This window comes from Microtus oregoni, unplaced genomic scaffold, assembly GCF_018167655.1.
Source record: "Microtus oregoni isolate MIOR12 unplaced genomic scaffold, Mior012 000018F_ref0000195, whole genome shotgun sequence".
Taxonomy (NCBI): Eukaryota; Metazoa; Chordata; class Mammalia; order Rodentia; family Cricetidae; genus Microtus; species Microtus oregoni.
Window position 1 is genome coordinate 5378959 of NW_024543077.1, and position 24516 is coordinate 5403474.

The 24516-nt window shown below is 43.6% G+C and overlaps 1 protein-coding gene across 1 annotated transcript in view; it reads left to right on the forward strand.

Annotated features, from left to right (window-relative positions):
- Positions 1 to 24278, forward strand: part of Reln (reelin) — a 445074-nt gene extending 420796 nt beyond the window's left edge. Inside the window, exons 56-64 of the mRNA XM_041668128.1 lie at positions 1289 to 1531; positions 2538 to 2713; positions 6119 to 6192; positions 7891 to 8052; positions 9073 to 9230; positions 11740 to 11959; positions 13949 to 14146; positions 14788 to 14886; positions 23190 to 24278. Coding sequence (XP_041524062.1) covers positions 1289 to 1531; positions 2538 to 2713; positions 6119 to 6192; positions 7891 to 8052; positions 9073 to 9230; positions 11740 to 11959; positions 13949 to 14146; positions 14788 to 14886; positions 23190 to 23286 — 1427 coding nt within the window. The 3' untranslated portion in view covers positions 23287 to 24278. The remainder of the gene's footprint in view (positions 1 to 1288; positions 1532 to 2537; positions 2714 to 6118; positions 6193 to 7890; positions 8053 to 9072; positions 9231 to 11739; positions 11960 to 13948; positions 14147 to 14787; positions 14887 to 23189) is intronic.
- The last annotated feature ends 238 nt before the right edge of the window (positions 24279 to 24516 follow it).

The following is a 24516-nucleotide window of genomic DNA, read 5'->3' on the forward strand; positions in this document are numbered from 1 at the left end:
AAAAGGGTCTTAATAAATAGTATTTGTTTTTGTTTATTCTTGGAAATACTTGTATATGGTGTATCTTTACAGTATCCACAAACCACCACTCCCCCTCCAGCTCCCCCCTACCCCTCTCCCACCCCGCCTAGATACTCTAACATATCTCTTCCCAGGTAAACCCATGTCTTCTTTTAAAACAGATGTTTTGTAAGAGAATTAAAAAAACAAATTTTGAATGATGCTCTGAATGAAATAGGATTTCAAAGGAATCCTAGGCCTAGCAAAGTGGTATATGCCTTTAATCCCAGCACTCGGGAGGTAGAGGCAGGCAGATCTCTGTGAGTTCGAGGCCAGCCTGGTCTTGTAGGACAGCCAGCATTACACAGTGAGACCCTGTCTGAGAAACAAAATTCTAAAATCCTTTTGTGTCGATGATAACATAAATACCATAGGGATAAAAGAAAACTTCCCCAAAGATAAGATCCTGAATTGACAAACCATGTTAGGAAAATTCTGTTGTATCATGTTGAAGGAACTATCAGGCCATGGAATAGTAGGAAACAGTTGCTTTAAGGGCTGGATAGATGGACTTGGGGCTCTGTGAGGGCCAAGGTCTGAGTCCCAGCCCCGACACAGTGGCCCACAATCATCTGTAGCCAGTTTCAGGGGATCCAACAGTCTCTTCTGGCTTCCGTGGGCGTCAGGCACTCACGTGGCCCACATTCCTACGTACAAGCAAGCGAAACATCCACACACAAAAAATCAAAATAAATAAGTCTTTAAAAGTAAAGCAACTTACCAACATTATTGATATAAAAACAATTCCAACTAAAAGCAGTTTAAAATCATTTTTTTTTTCAGAAGAAACTATGTTTCAGCAGCCGGATATCAGCTGTCTCAGCCCCATCACCTGCTTTAAACATTTTTCCCGCCGTCCTATCAAGAAGGCCAATTTCTTATCAGTCCAAATAATTGCAATTTTATCGAATTTTAATAGCTGTATTTTTAAAACTAGAAGTTACTATCTAGAAACATGAATATATCCTTTTTTAAGAAACAATGCCTCTTAAGAATCTAGAGCTGAATTGTGAAGATAGATGATATTATTTTAGTTCAATATGTTTACTTTGATAAAGTATGTCTAAATACCCTCCCAATATAATCAGTTTGTATTGAAGCTATTACCAGGTCCAGTTTTCTCTGCCTGGATAAAGATTTCTGTGGGAAACGTTTAGAACTTGCGATATGACGCTGGTTTGTGGGTTGTTTCCAGACGTTACTGCACTGACAATTTTTGTCTTTATAGGAATTACATGGACTTTGCTCCATGAGATGGATTTCCAGAAATACATCTCTGTGAGGCACGACTACATCCTCCTCCCCGAGGACGCCCTCACCAACACAACTCGGCTTCGCTGGTGGCAGCCTTTTGTGATCAGCAACGGGATTGTGGTTTCCGGGGTGGAGCGCGCGCAGTGGGCGCTGGACAACATTCTGATCGGCGGGGCCGAGATCAATCCAAGTCAACTGGTGGACACCTTCGATGACGGTAAGAAGAACGCCCCGCCCAGCATCCTCTGCGCCAGCTGTCTGTGCAGATGTCGGATAGGTCCAGAGTGAGCACCGGAGCGCAGGCAGGATCTGGTACCTGCCGCTCCACCTGCATTTGCTCTTGTCAGGCCCTGCAGTTTATAAAATGTCAGCCATGCGCAGAACTGTCAGTTCAGAATGTAATGACTATTGCTAAGCACAAAATGTTTTTATATAGTTTGGAATTGCAATACCCTGGATATTTTTGCTCTTTTAGTCATTTCTGTACCGTAGAACACATACTGCAGATGGTAGTTTTCAGGCATCTGTGCTGGCCTGCCCTTGGGGTCCTGACAGGTTATGTCCTCAGCTGCAGTCACTAAGGGCACCTCCTGTGAACGCTCACTACAGTTCTCTTTTAAAGGGGCCCTGCCCACCTCCCATCTCTCTTTTAATCTCTCTGTCTGTCTGTCTGTTCCTTTCTCTCTCTCTGCTTCTCTGCCTGTCTCTATCTTCTCTCTCTCTCTCTCTCTCTCTCTCTCTCTCTCTCTCTCTCCCCTCTCCTCTCCTCTCCTCTCGTCTCCTCCTCTCCTCCCCTCTCCTCTCCTCTTTTCCTCTGCTGCTCCTGTTCCCAGAGGCCAGTCTCCCCTCTCCCCTTCCCTCCTTTATGTTTCCTTTCCCCTAATAAAAACTCCTCCATGTGAACTCTGTTGCACGATGTCTGTCTGTCTGTCTCTCTCTCTCTCTTTCTCTCTCTCTCGTCACTTTTTTTTAAAATTATAACAGCAGATGCCCAGGAGGAAGTAGAACATCTACCCAGAAAAACAATTACCATTTTATAGCAAAGGGGTTGTGCTAACAGCCTTCAGTAGCTTTGCTCTGACCTCGACTCCCACCTAGAATTTATATATTAAGGCAGTTAGATAAAATAATCACCCTCAGTATTAAACACAAAAGTAATTTAACATTAAGCATCTTAGCTGGAGAAAAATAACATACAGCATTGTTTCCCACTTCTTTAACAGAAGGATCTTCCCACGAAGAAAACTGGAGTTTTTACCCTAACGCAGTCAGGACAGCAGGATTCTGTGGCAACCCGTCCTTCCACCTCTACTGGCCCAACAAAAAGAAGGACAAGACCCACAATGCTCTCTCCTCCCGCGAGCTCATCATACAGCCGGGATACATGATGCAATTTAAAGTAAGGGGAAATGATACAGAAAACAGCAGCTCCTATGTGGGCTGTGGGAGAGGGATTTGTTCTGACAACTGCAGATGATTGATTTCAGCCATTAAAAGACACTCTAACTGCGATAACATTTTACAAAGGCCTTTCTTCAAGTACGGTTATTTGGGTGTAGATAAAAATCTGTGGTGTTAAGATATAGCAAGAAATATAGCTGTGTTGTAGCTCGTACATTCATCTGCCAAAGTGAAGAGCTTAAATAGACCCCTGGAGCCCTCTGTGGCTCTCCCGTCACCCCCTGCTCCTCTTCCCTGCTACCTTGTTAAACCATTTGCCTCTCCAGCTATTCTTTTTCAGTTTATTTTTTGATATTTCTTTGTCTCCAATTTCACAAACCTGTACATTAGCCCAGTTGCCACTCCCAAAGCCTCAAAGAACTAGAGAATTTTTTTTAGTATTTTATACTGCATAGGCTAGAAAGGAAGATATTGGAGAGCAATTAGTAAACATGAGGACAATAAAGCCAAGGCAATTGTTCCTCTCTCTCTCTCTCTCTCTCTCTCTCTCTCTCTCTCTCTGATATCAAACACACTTTTTAAAGGTATTACAGAAATGCATTTAGTTATTGTATTATTTTACAAACATCAGTTATTCTAAATGACCTTGTTTTAAAAGATGGATTTGCGACCTTCTTAGCAGAAATTAAATCTGCTTACTTTTGGCTCTGCGTTGGACTCCCCTTAGAGATGAGCCAGCTCTCCCAATGCTTCCACACCCTAAGAAAATGTTCTTGTGACGCAAAGGATCACATCTCAAGGTCATCTCTTGTGTCATTCCCCACCAGCTTCCAAGCCAAAGTTCTCCTCTCCTGGTCCCTCTCTGGTCAACGCTGTGTCCTCCTTGGATGGTTCTGGGAACTCAGAGATGAAGGGCTCTGTGATTTTCTTTCTTTAAACAAATCCATTTATTTAAAATAAAAGGGGAATGGATAGGTGGTTCAGCAGTTAGGAACGCTTGCTGCTCTTCTCAGAGCCCTAAATGTCGTTCCCAACACCCACGTCAGGCAGCTCGCATCCCCTGCAACTCCAGCTCCAGGGGATCCGATCTCTGGCTTCCACAGGCACCTGCAAACACGTGCATATGCTCCCCATCCCATACACACACATACAAATACAATAATTTTTTAATGAAAGTGAATCTGTCCCCTGAAATTTAGGTTACCATGGACTCTGCCTACCCGAGTCTGTCACCTCCGCCGCCCTCCAAGACTGTCCTCACCCTCTGCATCTGAGGAGAAGCTCTCTCCATCTCCTTCCCTCTGCCTCCAAGATCAGCATTTCTCAGTGCAGGGGAGTCCTGCTCTCCCCTGCCTTTGATCACTAAGGATTTCACACCATCTTCTGGCTTAGAACTTGTGACTAGAAACCCAAGTCTCAAATCTGGATCTCTAACCTTGGCTGGCTCACTAACAACTCGGTTTTATGTTTGCATTTTAAGTGATGTTATTCATCTACTTATCTCCTGTGTCTGTGTATGGCATGTGTGTGCTATGGTGGAACATGAGGGCTGGCTTGTTTGTTGTGGTTTTTGTCCCACCCAGTTTTCCACAGCTGTTTAGCCCCAAAGAAAATCACACATATGTCTCCATAAATTATAAGCTGATTGGCCCATTAGCTCTAGCCTCTCACTGACTAACTCTCACATCTTGATTAACCCATTTTTCGATCAATGTTAGCCATGTGGCTCAGTACCTTTTTTCAGTGGGGCAGATCACATCCTGCTGCTTTGGTGGTCTGGGCAGGAGTGGGAGGAATAAACTTCCTCCTTCCCAGAATTCTCCTGTTCTCATTACATCGTTTCTACTTCCTTTTTGGTTTTCCCGCCTATACTTCCTGCCTGGCCAATCAGCATTTATTTAAAACATGATTGGCAGAATACAGACAATTCTCCTACACCACTATGGTGCCCATGTGGAGGCCAAAAGACAACGTGAAAGAATCAGTTCTCTCCCCCACCATGTGGACCCAGGGATCAAACTCAGGTCACTAGGCTTAGCTCCAGATCCCTTTATCTCCTGAGCTGTATCACCGGTAGTCTCTACCATTTCCGACTCACACATGAGCACTCCAATTGCATCTGTGTCACGGCGAAGTCACCATCTCTACTCTGACACTGCCCCCTCTTTCCGATTTCCCCTTCTCTGTTGACGACACCACCGTGCGCCACTAAATAGCTTTAATGTCCTAAATTGTCTTAATGTTCACTCTGCACGTAGCGTCCATCACTTCCTGTGCCGTCTAATCCCCGAGTTCCTCTCCCACTCCGACGGTTCTTCTCTGCACTGTTACATCCGTTCGTATCCGCCAAGTTCCCATCTGACCCCCATCTCTCTCCATCCCAACTTTGATGTCGGAGTCAGATTAGCTTTGTGTAGCAGAGCTCTTGGTCCATCGTTCTGCTCCTCAAACCTTCAGTGGCTCCCTGTTCTTAGAAAGTGAAGACCAAACACTTGTTTATCTGAGTTGATCTCGGCTCGGCACTCCAGCATTGTCCCCAGGATTTCATCCCCTTCGTACTTGCATCCGGTCTTGTTCCTAGAGCTCTGGATTCCAACTAAACAGGATTTCTGCCACCTCTACCCTCAGATGCGCTCCGTCCTTCGGGGTCAGCTCGCAAGCACCTAACGGATGGATTATCTTCCAATCCATCCAACCAACTGTGTTTTATGTGTGTGTGTTTTCGATTCCTGCTGCTATTACTGGACTACGTGTCTTATTCTAACCGTGAATTGTAATTGTCTGATTTATGAGTATTAGGCCTGAAATGTTAGCACTAACTTCCCTGATACCAGTAGTTAAAAAAAGGACTTGTTGATTAAATCATCTGTCAGAACTTATAATTGAGTCACCAAATTTTTTAGCATTCATGCATTATTAGTGACTCCACCCTTTAATTGCTGATAATACTGAAAAGGAGAAACAGCAATAAGAATGGCTATTAAAGCTATTAAAGTAATTAAATTTGTTATTTTTCACTCCCAAATGACAACTTAACAGCAGCATCTAAGAAGTTAAGATGTCAGTGGGCATGTTTTGCATTAGACTCTTTCAATTTCTTTCCATAAATTCTCCTCATAATATCTTTAGCCAATTCAGCTTATCTAAATTTATGTGATATGACATATTAGTTAAATTAGTAGAGCTAATACCTTAAAATCCTTAATTCTCGGTTTCTGTGAAAGCTGCATGTCTTTTCAGCTCTAAGAGTGAATTCTTCATGCACCGTCAGGCTGCTTGTGAAACCTTCTCTGAATATTTGATTGCCCATTAGAGCCCCGAGGCTGAGAAATAGGATTTCTGATTAGTCACATTGGATATCACTTAGTCTAGCTTGTATATTGATTGCTTCTGTTTGTTTTAGATTGTGGTGGGTTGTGAAGCCTCCTCGTGCGGTGACCTTCACTCTGTAATGCTGGAATACACTAAGGATGCAAGGTCCGTGAAACCATTTTACCTTTCTTCCAGACTTGAAAACATAATTTAAACACATGCCTAATGTTAAGGTAGCGACTTGCGAAGAAGCAATTTGCATATTGAAAGTGGATTGGAAGCAGTTTTAAGTATTAAAAGCCTTCAGGAGATTAGGGTTCCTGTAATCCCAGGACTAGGTAAACTGAGGCACCCTGGCAACCTAGGGAAGCCCTGTCAGCTCCTGTGTATGTTCATATAACTTTCATATGCCTATATGTCTTCATTTTTTTCAAACTAAAGAAAAAAATCAGTTTTCACACTGGGCCACTGCTAAGAAACATTATATTTAAAAATAAGTAAGACATTAAGTTTGTTCTGGTAGAACTATGCTGGTCAGTTGCTCATTTTCACCCAACCTTCAGAAAACTTTTAATAAGTCGATGATCTGCATGAGCTGCTCCTGAAGTCTTGACTCCTTACACAGGCGCATGGTGCATGGAGCCTGACTCCTGACACACCCACTTGGTGCATGGAGCCTGAGTCCTGACACACCCACATGGTGCATGGAGCCTGAGTCCTGACACACCCACATGGTGCATGGAGCCTGAGTCCTGACACACCCACATGGTGCATGGAGCCTGACTCCTGACACACCTGCAGCGGTGCATGGAGCCTGACTCCTGACACACCCGCATGGTGCATGGAGCCTGACTCCTGACACACCCACATGGTGCATGGAGCCTGAGTCCTGACACACCTGCAGCGGTGCATGGAGCCTGACTCCTGACACACCCGCAGTAGTGCATGGAGCCTGACTCCTGACACACCCGCAGTAGTGCATGGAGCCTGAGTCCTGACACACCCACATGGTGCATGGAGCCTGACTCCTGACACACCTGCAGCGGTGCATGGAGCCTGACTCCTGACACACCCGCAGTGGAACATGGAGCCTGACATGGGACTTTGAAAACTTAATTATATTATCTTGTCAGCTGGTTCTAAATATATTCTAGTGTATAAGAATTCATTCTTGTACATGTTATCATTTTTTCTGTGAAAACATTGTTTCTGTGAATACACTAATGTAGTTTTAAAGAGTAACACACATCTAATGAGAAGGTATTTCATTATTTTTGTTTTATTTATGCTATGAGAATTTCATACACACACACACACATATATATATATATAAGGTATTTTTATCATATCTACCCACTCTCCCCCTCCCAACTGAGTGTTCTTCCCAAGATGACATCAGTTCCCAGATGTCAGAGGCTCACAACTATCTGTAGTTTCAGACCCAGGGGCTCTGATTGCCTCTTCCAGCCTCTGCAGGAACTGCAAACCTGTAGTGCAGACGCATTCATGCAGGCAAACATTCATACACATAGAACTTAAAGAAATCTTTTTAAAACAAAGAAATTCACATGAAGAGTATTTAATATCAGCCTGACATTGCCTGGCATGTTGATCACATGTATTTTAATCCCAGCCTGGCATTGCCTGGCATGTTGATCACATGTATTTTAATCCCAGCCTGGCATTACCTGGCATGTTGATCACATGTATTTTAATCCCAGCCTGACATTGCCTGGCATGTTGATCACATGTGTTTTAATCCCAGCCTGGCATTCCCTGGCGTGTTGATCACATGTGTTTTAATCCCAGCCTGGCATTCCCTGGCGTGTTGCTCATGTGTGTTTCTGATTTTGATTGCTACAGCTCTGAATCCTGGCAGCTAGTGCAGACACAGTGCCTGCCCTCCTCCTCCAACAGCATTGGCTGCTCCCCGTTCCAGTTCCACGAAGCCACCATTTACAACGCTGTCAACAGCTCAAGCTGGAAAAGGATCACCATCCAGCTTCCAGACCACGTCTCCTCAAGGTGAGTTGTCTGCCAAGTGTCAGCCTAGTGGGACTCCGGCAGCCTCTACAGCGGTGTTTTCAGCCTCCCTGACACTGCAGCCCTTTAAATCAGTTCCTCTTGTTGTGGGGACCCCAACCATAAAATTACTTCTGTTGCCACTTCGTAACTGTAAATTGCTACTTTTATGAACTGTAATGTAAATATCTACCTTTTCCCATAGTCCTGGAAACCTCCAAAGGGGTTGTGACCCAAAGGTTGAGAACCACTGCTCAACAGTCATACAGAAAGATGGGACAACTTGAAGACCCTTTCATCTTCTTGCCATTCTGTGTCCCAAGAGGGAAAAAGAAAAGGAATATATTTGGAAATTATTCACAGAGCTCAGATTTCCTTTTAACAACGTATCATATACATGCAACAGTTGCTCACATATCCTGAATGGTAGATCCTACACAGACGCTAGAATTGGGGCCAGTTCTGCTCTAGTGTTCTGCTCCCCTAAAGGCTGTGCTGATCATACAGACATGCATGCCTCCTGGTTGCCAGGTTACAGAAAGCTGAAGATAACAAGGACAACATGTGAGATTGCCAGAAGCAGCGTTTATCTCACTGAAAGATTTGGAAAATGATACGTTGTGTATGTGTGTGTGTATGTGTGTGTATGTGTGTGTGTGTGTGTGTGTGTGTGTGAATTCTCATATAAATTCAATAGAAGGAACAACCCTTGAGACTGACCGCTGACTTCCATCGTATGCAAGTATACATTGCATATAAGCACATGCATGCATTTGTACCTACTTAGACATGCACATGCATGCACATAGGCAAAAGAAGAGAAAGCCTTAGAGAAGATACAGCTTTCAGAAAGACGCATGAGGACACATACCCCATCTGGAGGATGAGTCAACTGTTACTTTTGGGGTGCTTTGGGTAGAAATTTGAGCTCTTTCCTCAGATCGCCGTTCCCACAGGCAGAGGCTGGACAAGACAGGCAGAGGAATGGCTGCTGACTCCCTTTGTTTTCCTTGGATCTCTCAGTGCCACACAGTTCCGCTGGATCCAGAAAGGGGAAGAAACTGAGAAGCAAAGCTGGGCCATCGACCACGTCTACATTGGAGAAGCCTGTCCCAAGCTGTGCAGCGGGCATGGCTACTGCACCACCGGTGCTGTCTGCATCTGCGACGAGAGCTTCCAAGGTCTGCACCCTGCGCTGCTCCTGAAGCAGGCGCTGGGCTCCCTGTCTCACATACACAGGGAGTACACTAGGAAATGGATGGAAAAGTCAGGCTTAGCGGTGTGAGGCTGACAACCTTTGACCACTGAGTTACCATCTTTAGAATGAATTCTCGTACAGACTTGAGATCTGTTCCTGAAAGCATTTTGAAATTCTTCTTAGCTGGTCTACAAAACACTGGCTCTCGTTACAATATTTACACATATGGTCCTCTTCCCCCACAAAGTTCCCCTTCTGCCTCCTGAAACCCAGTTTGAAAAGTAGACTGAGGAGTTGGGAGGAGAGCTTAGGCAGAAAAACGCTTGGTTTGCATGCTCAAGGGCCTGAGTTCAGTCCCCAGAACTCATATAAAAATGGCAGCCATGGTGTTACACACTTGTAAGCACTGGGGACAGAGACCAGCCATGGTGTTACACACTTGTATTGTAAGCACTGGGGACAGAGACCAGCCATGGTATTACACACTTGTATTGTGAGCTCTGGGGACAGAGACCAGCCATGGTGTTACATACTTGTAAGCTCTGGGGACAGAGACCAGCCATGGCGTTACACACTTGTATTGTAAGCTCTGGGGACAGAGACAGAAGGTTCCTTGGGGCCGAGTTGGCTGCTAGTCTAGACTAATCGATGAGCCCCGTTCAAAGGAGGTGGATGACATTCCTGATGATGACATCTAAGGTTGTCTCCTGGCCACTGCATACATGCATACACGTGCATGCACACTCTTGCACCTGCATATACAAATATACTGAGAGTTGCCTCACATGCATGCATTAAATAAACGACTGAAATCAACTTGATAAATTCTGTGCATGATGATTATGTTTGTAAGTCAGTGAGTCAGGATGCATCCACTCAAGACGTCCCTATCCCTCACACTAGTTTCCTTTCCCAGCTATACCCCAACACTCAGTTCCCAGCCTTGTCTTGACGTCAGTGTCTGTTAGACTCCACGTTTTGTAGCTGGTGACCTGAGTTCTCTGCTTCTCGGGTCACATCGCCACCTAGAGGAGGAAAAAACCTCATCAAACAACCAGAGTAATTTCTACCTCTTGGCCTTCTAGAAGCTGAGTGTATTTGAGTTAGCGTGTCTCTCAGCTTCTCACATGGTAGGAAAATGCCTGCCGGTCCCGCTTTCCCTTCATCTAAAGTTTTCCAGTTCCAACCTATGTCGCTGAATGCTTACTGTGTCTTCGTAGCTTAACAATTGCCGTTTAGCAGAGCTAAGAACTCTTTGAACTTCGCACTGTCTTGTGTTACTGTTTGCACAGACAGTCGCCACTCTCGAGAGCCCCTTAGAGTTTATGACGGCCCTGCAAGTTCCCTGTGCTCAAGATGACCGTTACTACCCAATAAATAAGGAAACTAAGACTCTAGAGGCTAAGGGATGTGTCAGAAGTCACAGAACCAGTAAAGGCAAGCAGATCCTGGATCTTTCTGCCCAATCACCCAGTTCTCACAGCTGATTTATCTAAAGAAGACCAGATTATACAACTTCCCCAAGAATATGATGTTAGGATATATATATATATATGAATTCCACAGAGGCTTACATTTAAATTTCTTGGTCGATGCTGTTCCTTTGCCTGCAGATGAAATGGATGTGATTAATGTAGGCGCCAGCACAGGTCTCGTGTTGAAAATTCCTTCCCCACCTCCTTCCTCCCCCATTATCACTGCTGCTGAGGCCAGCTGAGTCTGCCTGGGTATTAGCCGAAGAATTTTAACTTTGGGCAAATCAATGAATCCCACATCTCATGAGAAGGCCCAGCTGTCTGGAATTTTCCCGCTTCCCTGATCCAACAGAAGCAGAGCCTTTTGGTTTTGAACTACTGCGGGTGTGTAGAACACGTGTGCAGTTGAAATCAAGGAGACATATAAGCATGCACACATTCCCTCATTTAATGTCTCATACACCAGTATCTCACCCTCGTGGCTTCTGAGGGACGTTTCCAGTCTGCTTAGTGTTCATTTATTTATCCCAACTTCATTGCTAAACGCTGTGCTAGGTTTAGAATCCAGTAAGGAACTAAGACATAGACTCTGCTCTGAGGATCCATCGAGGAGAAAGGGGGATGAGAACCAGAACACAGTGTATCTAGTTTCTAGAAAATCGTGCTGGGGAAAAAAGAAATTAGGTTGGCCTCCTACGCCAGGGTGTAAGCTCCCTGCTGAGACCCAGCACTGGTAAACACACCGGCCTGGCCAGACACTGTAGCGTGTAGAGAATAGATTAAGTGCATTCACGTGCACATTTTAATGAGCGCTGACTCAAAACTACTGGGACTTTTTTCAGCATAAGTCAACAGTCACCTAAATACATGAGAAATGGTTGCTCCTGGGTCTGATGCATTCTGGTACTTCACTGTTCTTGCAGTATGTGCGGCTATATCTGAAATTGAATATTGTTGCGCTCTTGGAGGACTATGTTTATTCCAGCTGGTACCAATCCCTGTGATCCTTTTCCCCAGGGGATGATTGCTCTGTCTTCAGTCACGAGCTTCCAAGTTACATTAAAGATAATTTTGAATCAGCAAGAGTCACTGAAGCCAACTGGGAAACCATCCAGGGTGGCACCATCGGAAGTGGCTGTGGACAGCTGGCACCCTATGCCCACGGAGACTCACTCTACTTCAATGGCTGTCAGATAAGACAAGCTGCTACCAAGCCCCTGGATCTCACCCGAGCAAGGTGAGCAAACCCTTGTGCCGTGTTCAAGACACAGAAGTGATCACAAGCCGGACCTGATCATGAATTTCATGCAACAATGTCCACTAATCCAAGGAGCCTTAATATCAAAGGACCATTGTGTGTGCTAACAGCTCAGGATGATGGCTGTGTAAATTTATCTTAGGAAGTCTTTGTTATTTCTTCCCACATGAACGAGTTAAGTGGTGATACCGTAGTGGAAATAGCTAAATGTAACAGAAAGAATGGACAATGAGAATCTACATAGATAAGTTAATGTTAGCCATATCCAATTCATAAATATAGCATGAAAATGTATATATATATATATATATATGCAATTGTATACCTATGTTTAACATCTGTAAGTTCAGTAAATAGAAATGAAGGATGATGAGATCTTTAATTATTCACATGTATAGGAGATGGCTATTCATAATTCAGAGCAGAATGAGCAGAAACTGCATGAATTACAGAAGTGAGGTAGGGAGACCCTGAGTTCTTCACTACTCCTCAGCAGCCATTTTGCCGAAGCCAAAGAATGGGTAAAGATTCCGAAGAACTGGACTGGAGTTCCTGCTAAGCAGTGGCAAGTGTCCATGAGCCACGCAGGGAACCTCATGGGGATATGCTTCTGTGTTTAAAAATCCATGTCTTTAGGGCTGAGGAGTTGGCTCAATGAGTACCATGCAAACATGAGAATCTAAGTTTAGACCCCCAGACTGACACAAAGCCAAGTGTAGGCGTACAGCTATCATCCTAGCCCTGGAGAGGCAGGGAAAGGATGCCTGGTGCTTGCTAGATAGCCAGGATAACTGAATCAGTAAACCCCAGGTTCAGGGAGAGACCCTGTCTCAAAACTCTAGAAGACAGCTGACATCGACCCCCGGAATCCACACACATGCGTGCACATGCACACCCCATACAGATACATGCAAACCCACACACCACAGAGTCATGTTCATACATGCACACACAGAAAACTGTGTCCTCCAAGGGAAAGGATGTCTGGGGAACGACACCTAGCAGAGAAGAGAAGTGAGCCTGAGCCTGTAGGCTCTACTTCAGCTTTTCCTCATCTGGCCTCTCCTAAAATAGACATGATCACTTATCCTTGTCCAGATGCTGTCCAGATTGGAGCGATTCATAAAAAACAAACAGCACACAGACTGGGGCTGTGTTCCCTGTCCTCAGCTGCCCAGCCTATGTGACTGTTTAGGGAACAGAAGGTTGGGGGGTGTATACTAAACTGGTTTCCAGCATCCTGCAAAGAGGGACACATCTTTGAAAGTCAGAACTGTTTATTCATATTTAGGTTACACAGTCAGCCCTTAGTAAACATGGCAGATTGATTCCAGAATCCCCAGGGATGCTCAAATCCCTCTTCAATGCAGTACTCACACTTAGTCCACACTAAAGCTCCTGTGTGAGTCCCATCTCTGCGTGATTTACGGTGTCCAAATAAATACAATGTATAAACATACAAATACAATGTATAAACATATAAATACAATGTATAAACATATAAATACAATGTATAAACATAAACACAATGTATAAATATATAAATACAATGTATAAACATATAAACACAAGGTATAAACATACAAACACAAGGTATAAATATACAAATACAATGTATAAACATATAAACACAATGTATAAACATATAAACACAATGTATAAACATATAAACACAATGTATAAATATATAAATACAATGTATAAACCTTGCAGATGGATGATACACTGTCTTGCTTGAGGGATAATAAAGGAGATAAAGGCTGTACACTTTCAGGACAGGTTTTTTTTTTCTGAATATCTTCTGTGTACGACTGGTTGAATCTCCAGACATGAAGCCCACAAAACCCAACTGTGTTATGAACTCAGGAATTACGAACTTTAGGAAGAACAAAGGTTGAGATCTTCTTCCTCCTTTAATGTTTCCAACTTTCATCTGAAACTGATTCCCCTCTTAACTTTTTTCTTCAGCAAAATTATGTTTGTCTTACAAATTGGGAGCACGTCCCAGACAGACAGTTGCAACAGTGACCTCAGCGGCCCCCACGCGGTGGACAAGGCCGTGCTGCTGCAGTACAGCGTCAACAACGGCATCACCTGGCATGTCATCGCTCAACACCAGCCAAAGGACTTTATGCAGGCTCAGCGGGTGTCTTACAACGTCCCTCTGTAAGTGGCCCTAAGGGGAGTGCATGATCTCCTGCCCATTCCTGGGAATCCTTGAGTTTGACGTGGGATTTGGGTGGTTATTGGGTCAATGCCATGAGCCTAGGCAGTGGCAGAGCCGGGATAGCCCAGACCACCAGCATTGTGTTGCTGTTTACCAGAGGTCCGGAGGCAAATAGTCAATCAAGATAGGAGGACAAGAGGGAATGGATGGAGAGCTAAGTGCAAAGACACTGTGCATATTTCTCTAGTCCTTTGGAAAGCAGCAACCTTGAGCCTCTATTTAGAGTGACCATTTGGAAATCTGGGGAATATGCAACCATATCAACTTTGCTTAGCCTTGTTCACCAAACCGCTAGCACAGAACCTATCCCAGAGAGCATTTCATGTTCGTGGATAAACAGGTTGCTTTCCTAGATACTGTTAGGACAAAGGGAAGGAGGGAGAAAGAGACCACGAACCTTAAGCTGCCAATAAAATTCCATACTGCTTGGAAGAGTACTAGGCACTAAGCAAATCTGGATTCTGTGTACACCACGGTCTTGCCTTAGATTAGCCCACCAGATTGTCTGAGATCTTCAGCTCACCTACTGGAAGAAAGGTCTTAAATATTCAGCTGCTTTGTCGTTCTGTCTATGACGCAGGGAGGCACGGATGAAAGGAGTGTTGCTGCGCTGGTGGCAGCCGCGTCACAATGGAACAGGTCATGATCAGTGGGCTTTGGACCATGTGGAGGTTGTCCTGTGAGTACCTGCTGCTTAGCACCCTGTGTCCATTCAGAAAGGTCTGACGTTCCTTTGACCTGGCATGCTCCTTGGTTCAGGAAGAAGTAGACCTAATGAGAAGGCCCCCACAGTCTACTGTGGCTAACATTCTTCAGCAGCTTCAGGCTAGTTCAAGTCAACAGTGAAGTATAACAAAACCCCAAACGTAGCTTCACAGGCTTTAGAAAGCTTCGATAAGTAAAATGTTTGTTTAAGGACTGGCAGGATTGATCAAACTCAACAAAACAGAAGTCTCTGGGTAAATGGGAAGTGATGTCTTATGCTTGATCTGGGTTGCCTTACAAAATAGAATGACCTTCTGAAAGAATGATCTCTGCTGGTCCGTAGACAAGAGTGTTCATAGTGAATGAGCCCATGATGAAGACCTGTATCCGCCCCAGAGGCGTTCTGCATTTGAGGATTTGGTTGAACTAGAACAGACAGCCCCACCCCCCAAGAGTTATGGTGTCCTCCCCCTTGTCTGTCCCCTGTAGAGTCTCTGTCACTACTCTCCTCTGGCTGGGTTGACTGTTCCCTTGCAACGAGATGACTTGCTTTTTCTCTAACAATCTAGTTCCTGTAAAACGGGGATGCCTATGTCTCGACGAGTTCGAACTGGTGGCTCCAAGTTGTTGGCAAGGAGAGGCGAATCTTCTCGGTAGATAGGTTCAAACGTTCATTCTGTTTGCCAGATCCAAAATGAAATCAGCCGTGTGGCTGATTTCAGTCATTTCGAAAGCAAATTTCAGTCATGAATTGGTAGGAAACCTACCAGATTTGTTTTCTTTCTGTCATAGCCATGAGCTGAATTCTCCAGTCTTGAGCTAGCCCTTGTCTTAGCTGTCACCGAGGCACCTGCTTGCATGGCATCCATATCAATCCCGATTCCAAGAGCAACCCCGGTCCCCCACACAAGCTCCCACCGTGTGCGCTGCTGCTTCTGGACCACTTGCTGGGCTCTGCCTCCACGAGACGAAAACCTAAGTTGATAGGAACAGTCAGACCCTTGGATCTAAACATGAGGCTGATATTTCCTGTAGCTATTGATCTCCTCCAACTGCATTATTTCCAGGAGAGTAGAATCACTTGGGCTCCTAAAGACTGTAAACAATCACATATACGTACACAGTGAGGAGAAGGAGAAATATGACCAATTCGACCAGAATCCAATCCTAGAGCCAGCACACCCTGAACTCTCTCCTGAGAGCAAAGAGATCCATTTGAGGGATGCTCAGAATCTCTGGGGAGTCTGGCCTTCCTCTGGAGGATTTGCCTCAACTGCACTAAAAACTGAGCATCACCTTTTTAAAGCACCTCGGGGCTTCTTGTGAACTGACTTAGAGTCAACAGCCACATCTCTTTCAAGCCTTCTGCCCAGACGACCTGCGTAAACAGGGCTTAGAGCACTAACTACGCATTACCAGCTCCCCCGGAAACGTTAGAACTTTCCCATTCTCAGCAGAAAGTAGATGCCAATTCTGTCCTTGATGGGTGCAGGGATCCTCAGAATACCTGCATTTGAATAGATACTTTCCACTCCCGCCCAGAGAAGCCACTGCCAGCACCCAGAATGCATGGGGTCTTGGTGTGGTGTAATACCCTCATTACCAGAAAACAAAACTCAGCCCCCTCAGAGACTCTCAGAGTTCCATCGGGAAGCCTTTCCCCCCTGTCCCCAAGAGAACCATCTAGAATACCTGGTGTTGGTATTAATTTTTGTAAGCAACCACCAGCATCATGATACTGGCATAAGACTGAAATTCTTATTACATTCTGGAACTGTAATCTGTATTATAAGACTTCGTTGTTTTCAGTCCCAGAATTTGAAGATATTTTTAAAGATTTAACACATGCCAGCTACAATGCATCATGGTCTCGGAGCTTCAGGACCCAAAGCCCTCAGAACAAGGAAGGCACCAGCACGTGGTGTTGCTTAGCCTGTTTAACTCCAGGTCATCAGTGACTCAGAAATGATAGGTTTACACTTAGACCATAAGATAACAGTACATATAATTTTAGAAACAAATGATTTATCTTTAGTGACATCTCAAAATGTGTTAAAATTATAAAAGTACTGCATTTCCCTTGTTTTAGAAAAAGTATGTACTTCGCAGAGCTCAATTTAATAAATGATTCTTAACAGATATATTCCTAAAGAATTCTGCTGTAGAACTATATATATTTGATATTTTTGCTCTGTTCTCAAGATATGATTTTATGCCATTATAATGTTTCAAAGTATTTCCTTTATGTAAGAATCACAAAAGTTTTAAGACAGTCATTAATATGTACTTGGTAGCTTTACAATACAATTTATCATTTGATGAGTGTATGATAGAAAGTTCCAGATAACTCAGGAAAATAAACCATAACAACCCTGTTGTCCTTCAGTTCTGCAAGACACAGAATCTAGCAGAGGGTCACGTTATTCATAAATGCTACAAAATTTACTATGACAGCATGTGTACTTAAAAAGTAGGGTAGATGTGTCCAGAAAACCTACTGACGAAATGCTTTTTCTTACTTGGCTACACTTCCCTAGAAGAACCTTTAGCTGTATGAGCTAATAATGCTTCTAACCTCTCCCACATGGAGAAGGAAGAGTAATGAGGGCACACACATGTGGGGACCACCTAGTTAACATGCAGACAGAGCTGTTAATATGTTCTTGCAACATACATGTCAGTTAAATAACTTTTAGAATGTATTCTCTTCTGCAAGTGATGATCGCTTTAATCTACCTTTAATGTCATAGTTCAGCTTGCGTATATACGTACCAAGGACACATGCTAAAAACCTCTAGAAAGAAAAGCTCTGGCCATGCATGGTATCTTACACTGAGTAATGTCCATACTGCCCATATTAACCGAGGACATGTGAGTCTGATGAAAACAAATTCAACGCCTTTGAAAAACGTTTCGAGGTATACAGGAGCATTTCCTAAATGAATGTGACACATAAAACATTCTTAGCATAACGGATTAACTGTAGAAGACCATATGTGGAAAGATCTGAGGGTCGTGAACATAAAGAGTGGCAGAGACAGAACCCGCCCTCTCAGCGTTCATCAGGCAAGGCCTTGTGCGTACACAAGAGGGTAGCCCTCCCTCTCGCTTGCCAGTGAGCCCTGCACACTGACGGTTAGCTCCTGCTGATCTGTCTGCCCTGAACCAGCAGGTTCTTTCCAGCCTCACTAGTTGACAGTAAAGCCCAAATGATACAGAATAACCTAATCACCCCCGATCAGGTGAAACTCACTTGCTAGTGCAGGATATCTGCTTCTCAGTGAATGTTTATGAAGACACTTGGGCAGATCCCTCACAAGATCCATGCTAGGAGGGCGCTTCTTAGGGTAAAGGGGAGTTGCCTCAACCCCTCTTGTTGGGCACTCGCGCGTCTATCCTAAGAATCTCCCTCGCCCAATATACATTCCATCCACACATCACATTTCCTGTGTGCGTGTCTCAGTCACAACCTGTCATGTGTATAACGAACTGGGCCCATTTCTTGCATGTGTCCCTTGAAAGCAAATCACTCAGGAAAAAAAGTTAGCCTTTATGAATTGATTTAATAACAAGCAAATTGTTGCCACATTTGTTGAAAATTGAAAACAAATATGCTGCTAACTTTGGCTCTAAACACATTTGTCAGATTTTAATATAAGTTCCATCATGACCATCCCCTCTTGCTATTCATCATCAGGATACTGTCGCATTTTTGGCACAAATGATTTATGAAGATGAGCGTATTACATTTGTCGCAAAGCATATTTTCCTTTATTAAATTGGACTGTGTTATCTGATGTAGAAGACATCTCCATTAAAGCCCATTCCTTCTCTCCTCGGCTGTTAACAGGACCTACAATGTAAATAATTGAAAACTCAGATAAAATGTGCAGTAGATATTAAATGATTAATATTTCTCCTTTATATGTAACATTTATGCCAAATGTAGTATTATAGCTACGTGTACCTTGACATATGGTTATGAGCAAATATTGCATGTTTCATTACATCAAAAAGTTAAGCATAACTCTATAGCGGGTATTGAAGGATAAGAAATAACATGTTCAATTTTTATTTTCAAAAGAGATGAAAAATCCCATATTGCACCTAAACCTGATCAGGCTTTTATGACTAATCACAGTGCTGCATGCGTTGAGAGGCATTTTTTAACTTGTATTATATTTCATTATTTGCTGTCACTGGTTTCCTACTAGAGTAAGGTAAGTCATCCTCACTGCATCCTGAGAACTTTTTACTGTTCACTCTCGGTTTTACCAAAGCTAGCTGAGAATTTCTGTAGAAGACCTTTGACAGGTGGAAATCTTCGAGAAAGGCAGTTATATTGATATTGGGATACATTGACTGGAATGTTCAACATGCACATAAATTCAGCCAGATTAAGAGGAGTCTAGGATATATGTAATATCGGATATAGAGGCATAGGCTGGGGTATGGGAATCACCATTCTCTCATTGGGCAAGTGTGCCTGGCTCTGTCTTAGACAGCCTGGAAGAGCTCACAGTTAGTAAACTCCTTAGGAGAAATGGGATTAGGAATATACACAAAAGATCTCTAGTCTATAGTGAACGACTTTCAGAAGATCTATCAGCCAGGGGATTTGCATGAAGGTGCCTTGACTTACCAATTTAAGGTTAATAATTGGCAGTGTGGGGTAGCTTTACTCTTAACACCTGTGAGTTCTGGGTCATGCCCATCGGTAGGATGGACCACCTTCTACTTGTCCAGACTGGGAGTAAAATGGTTCTAAGTACTAGACATGTGCACACAGTGTCCAGGTTTTCCATTTCATCCTGACCGTTTCCCGAGTGGTCAAATATCACCCTCATTCCATTAAGCAGGAGAGAAATCTGAACCCTTCATTTGTGCGTCCACGTATTTGGCGTGGACCTTTCTGAAAGTAAATGCCATCGGGTGCACAACTTCCTCTGTGCCCAGGGTTAGTTTGAAGAGCAGCACCCATCCTAAATTCACCCGAGTTTCTCTGGAAGATACAAGTATAGTCACTGAATCCTTATTTCTGCCATCAGATAAGTTGCCCCTTGTGTATCATACAATGAAAATAAGAAATTACTGATTGATAAGATACCCAAATTTCTACAAGCTCAGACTCTTCTAATCTTCCCGTCTTGCCATGTCTTTTAGAATTCATCTTTCCAAATCAAATTTAATTGTTTTCATGATAATAAATGAAAACTGTTATAACTAGTATTATAACTAGTAAGAAGAACTGACTCAAAAGAGTGCGGATCACAAATGCCTCCAAGATCGCGCAGTGACAGTATTTTCTATGCAGAACCAGAGAGGCGCTATCTAAGTCTTCGAAATCCCAGAAATAGTGGAAATCACAGTCGGCACTTATAGAAAAACTCAGAGGAAAAAAACGCTCCCTTCTTCCAATGGCGCACGTGAAGAATGATTTAAAGACGTCGTTATATTGACAGTCAGAACAGATTGTTTTGTCCAGTGCTGGGTTGTACCTTGGGATGAGTGTCGCTGCTCGAATTGAACGTATAATTAAAAACTACTTTCCCCTGTAGTTGCAATGAAAAAATGAATCTCATGAGCTCAGTTGCACCTACTATGTATGACATTATCGAAATCATGCGTCTACGTGTACCGAAAGCAAAATAAGTTCCCCTCAGAATGACCAATAACGGATTTTTAAATGTGTTTAAAATCCCCGTGATTGAAACTGCTCTAACACAGTTCTTGTAGTTGGAGATTTTAGAAGACAGAGAGAGTAGCAGCTTAACATTCACTGAGGGTTACTAAATGGACCTAGAGACAGACGACACTTGGTTATTACCGTTCCCTGTGGTTCATGAACAGGCTTATGAGCTGGAAAAATCCACCTCCTTAGACCGCAATACAAATGACTCATAAGCAAATCGCTAGTTAGCTCCAGGCTTTGAAACTGCGGCTGCTTGAATGCAATCATATACATGCCAGACACCTGAAGCCGTCACTCTTCCGTGCACGTGTGAAGCTTCATGGGAATCCACAGATAACGCGACGTAAACCGACTCAGTATGCCCAGTGAATTAGGATATTCCCAAATTAGTTGTAAGCCTCTTTCAAAACCTACAGCCTGCTAATATTTTTCTTACGCATAAAGATGGGAGTTTTAAAGCAGTTCTATAATAAAATAGCTTCACGTAGGATTTTCTTTGATGCTAGTAACAACTTCGTTTAAAGTTAAGTATGTCTTTATTCTCATATATACAGGGTCACTGCCACCTCAATCTAAGTTATAACGCAATAACTAGGTATCTTGCTTGTTTGGGTTTTTGTGTAAAATATTTAACCATCTTAAATTTTCTTTGAATACTTTGCCTTTGAACGTGTTTTGACAGAATAATTTCATTGCTTTAACTCTGCAATTATTCCTTATAGTTAAAGAGTAATGGTTTACAGCAGGAATCCAATCAGTAAGTCAACAAAGGTTCAATAGCATGCCTTGACCACCTACGGGTCAAGCAGGAGGCGCAGTGCTGCGGTTGGGGGTGGAGAGAGCTGGACAGCAGGCCCCAGATTATCAGGAGCTTACGTGTGGGGAGCCAAGACAGTAGTCCAAATTCCACCCAGCAGGAATGAGTGTTGTGGGAGTTCAAAACAGAAAAACCAGAGTCACTGCTGAGGGGGCGCTGTCAGCAGGAAAGCGGATACGTGGAGAGGGCATGCCGAGTGGCTGGTGGAGCCCAGAGCAGTTTGCCCAGAGCAGTCTGCCTAGGGGCGGATCCACAGAAACAATCTGAAAGCAGGATTGATCATGGAGAGGTCGTGAGATTCGTGGCTTCATAGCATAGGATGTTGTTATGAGGTGTAGGAGTTCTGGATAGATTGTTACTATGCTAACAAAGCTGACCTCTGAAGGAAAGGGTCCCAGGGGTGGTGTGTGAATTTACTGTGTGTGTGCATCAGGCCTAGTACACATGCGTACAGTCTGACAGTTCTCTTAGGTGTAAGTTGTACGCTCCATAGATTGGAGAATAGAGACACGGAGGTTGGTTTAGGGGCCATTGTGATAGTGCAGAGGACTCAAGGTGACCTCAGATGCTGGCAGGAAGACAGCAAGGGCCAGACCCAAGATGTGGGCTTAAAGCTTCCTAAATTTTTATAGCTAAATACAGTGCCTAGAATATATTGTTCAAAAAACTTATTTTACTCCTTGGTAGTAATTGATTATTGGTAAAATTCTCCTTTCCCTCTACCCTAATCCAAGTTCCTTTTATATTGCCCTTGATGGTAGCCACAACACTGACATCATCTCTGTCTGCATTCGAGAATCTCAGTACAGTGAGAACATATTGATAGGTTTGCCCTCAAACCACGTACTAATGCCACGTATAAACATATTGCCCTTCGGGTCAGTGTATGAAAACACGATCCTTACAGCAGTGAGGATAGGTGAGAGTTAGGGTGCAGGCCTCTAACCCCAACCCTCTGGGGGCTGAGGCCCAAGAAACCTAAGTTTGAGGCCAACCTGGGCAGCATAGCAAAACCCTGCCTGAAAAATGGAAAATACCAGACCAAAACATCAGCGACTGTCGCAGAAACTACTGTTTAATTTCCGAGGAGTCCTGATATCCGTTTTCAGAATACGTATCAGCTTCACGTATGGAACGTGTAGGAATGTGTGTGCGTATATGGAAGACTATAAATGCACACATGCAGGGTTATACATTCAGTTACACTTCCCTAGCACCTGTATGAACCTTTTCAGCGACGTGTCTCTTTCACCAAGACATGATTATTGATGATTATTGAATATAACCCCAGTTGCTTATTGAGAGACAGTGGAGCCCAGCATCACTTCTGTGTGAGGGACCAAACAAGGAAAGGCTAGCTCATTCTGCTAACAAATCTTTTGTTTTTTTATTTTAGCCTTTTAAGCTTGAAATGGAAATGTTGACTAAAATAACCAAACCACTTTTGCTAACTGCTAAAGATGCATGTAACTAGGGTAATGGATATAGTGCACACATCCTCGGGATGGAGTTCATCGGGGAGATGATGTTTTCAGGATCTGTAAAGAAAGGGCCTTCAGGGCCAAAAGCAGGGAGCCAGGGGCCAGCCTTTAATTATTCTGCCCCTAGGTGCTGAAGTCAGCATGATTTCTGAACTCTGAAAATTTTCAAAAAAAATAAATATCAGGCTACCTTGGGACCTTAGAATAGATCCCACATTCAATGACGGAACTTACATGCTCTTTCTCCTTTCCCTCCCCGCCTGCTCCCTTCCCGTGATTTTTAACAGCACTCGAAAACAAAATTACATGATGAATTTTTCACGGCAGCATGGTCTCAGGCACTTCTACAGCAGAAGAAGAAGGTCGCTTAGGCCGCACCCATGAAGAATCCAAGTTGATTCCCCTTCCGACGTGTGCGATGTGTCACTTCCTGTTCTTTTTGAAACCCCTCTCACTGCTTCGCGTTTTGGGAAAGGTCTACGAAGGACCTGTCTAACGGAGAGCCCTTCCGGACCCAGTGCACACCGCTGTCCTACACTGTGAACTAACGGCGAGTCGCCTCTCTGTGTACAATGTTTCATGTCGGTGCGTCGGCGGGAATTGTGACCTCTTGTAATTTGTGGTGTCAGTATTAAGAATAAGAAATAGTTTAACAGGAAAAGAAGTTTAAGCACAAAGTTTTAAAGATTTTACTTTTAAAATGGCGTTTTAGCACAGTACTGAGCATTCCCTAGTCACCAAGCTATTTAAGTAGACTGTACTTCAGCTTTGTATCTCATTTCGTATGATTAAGTTATCATTGTCCGTCCTCCGTATTCTCCTCCGCAGTGTAACGCGTTGAAACCATATCTACTTGCTATGTTGCAATGATTTGCTGCTGGACTATGATCTCCTTGTATTCTGCAGGAAGTTAATTCAAATACCTATTCAAGATGATAGCTGTAAAGACACTGTTATCTCCTTTAATGTGCTCTTTAATATGTTTGCTGATTTAGCATCATTTTGTGGATAGTGAGAATGTTGGACCTTCAAATATTTTCTACTTAAAGATTGTGGATGAGCACCCTGTGTCCCTCCCACCACGAAGCTCCGGTCACCTTGTCTAAAACCGTTTCCTCAAGTGTTTTGTGGCTATCTACTAACAATGAGTGCCATTTTGTGTCTATGATGACAAAGTGATTTGTAACACGGTGGATGTTCTTCTCATTGTGTTCTCTTCATGGGTTGTTTTCCCTGTGGCTCATAGTCATACCTTCTGGTGGAGTTGAGCCACGCCAGGACCCTGTAGCCCCAGACGAGCTGTGAGGCAGAAGGCTGTGCTCCAGGGTGGACCATGCTAAAAGCCCGTGCTTAAATAAAAATCATGTCCGAACCATCTGAAGCTCACTTGTATTCAATTGGTTTTTATTGTGTGTGTGTGTGTGTGTGTGTGTGTGTGTGTGTGTGTGTGTGTGCGCGCGCGCGCGGAGGTCAGGGGACAGTTTAAGGTGTTGCTCCCCTACTTTCTTTTTTTTTAAATATTTATTTATTTATTATGTATATAATATTCTGTCTGTGTCTATGTCTGCAGGCCAGAAGAGGGCACCAGACCTCATTACAGATGGTTGTGAGCCA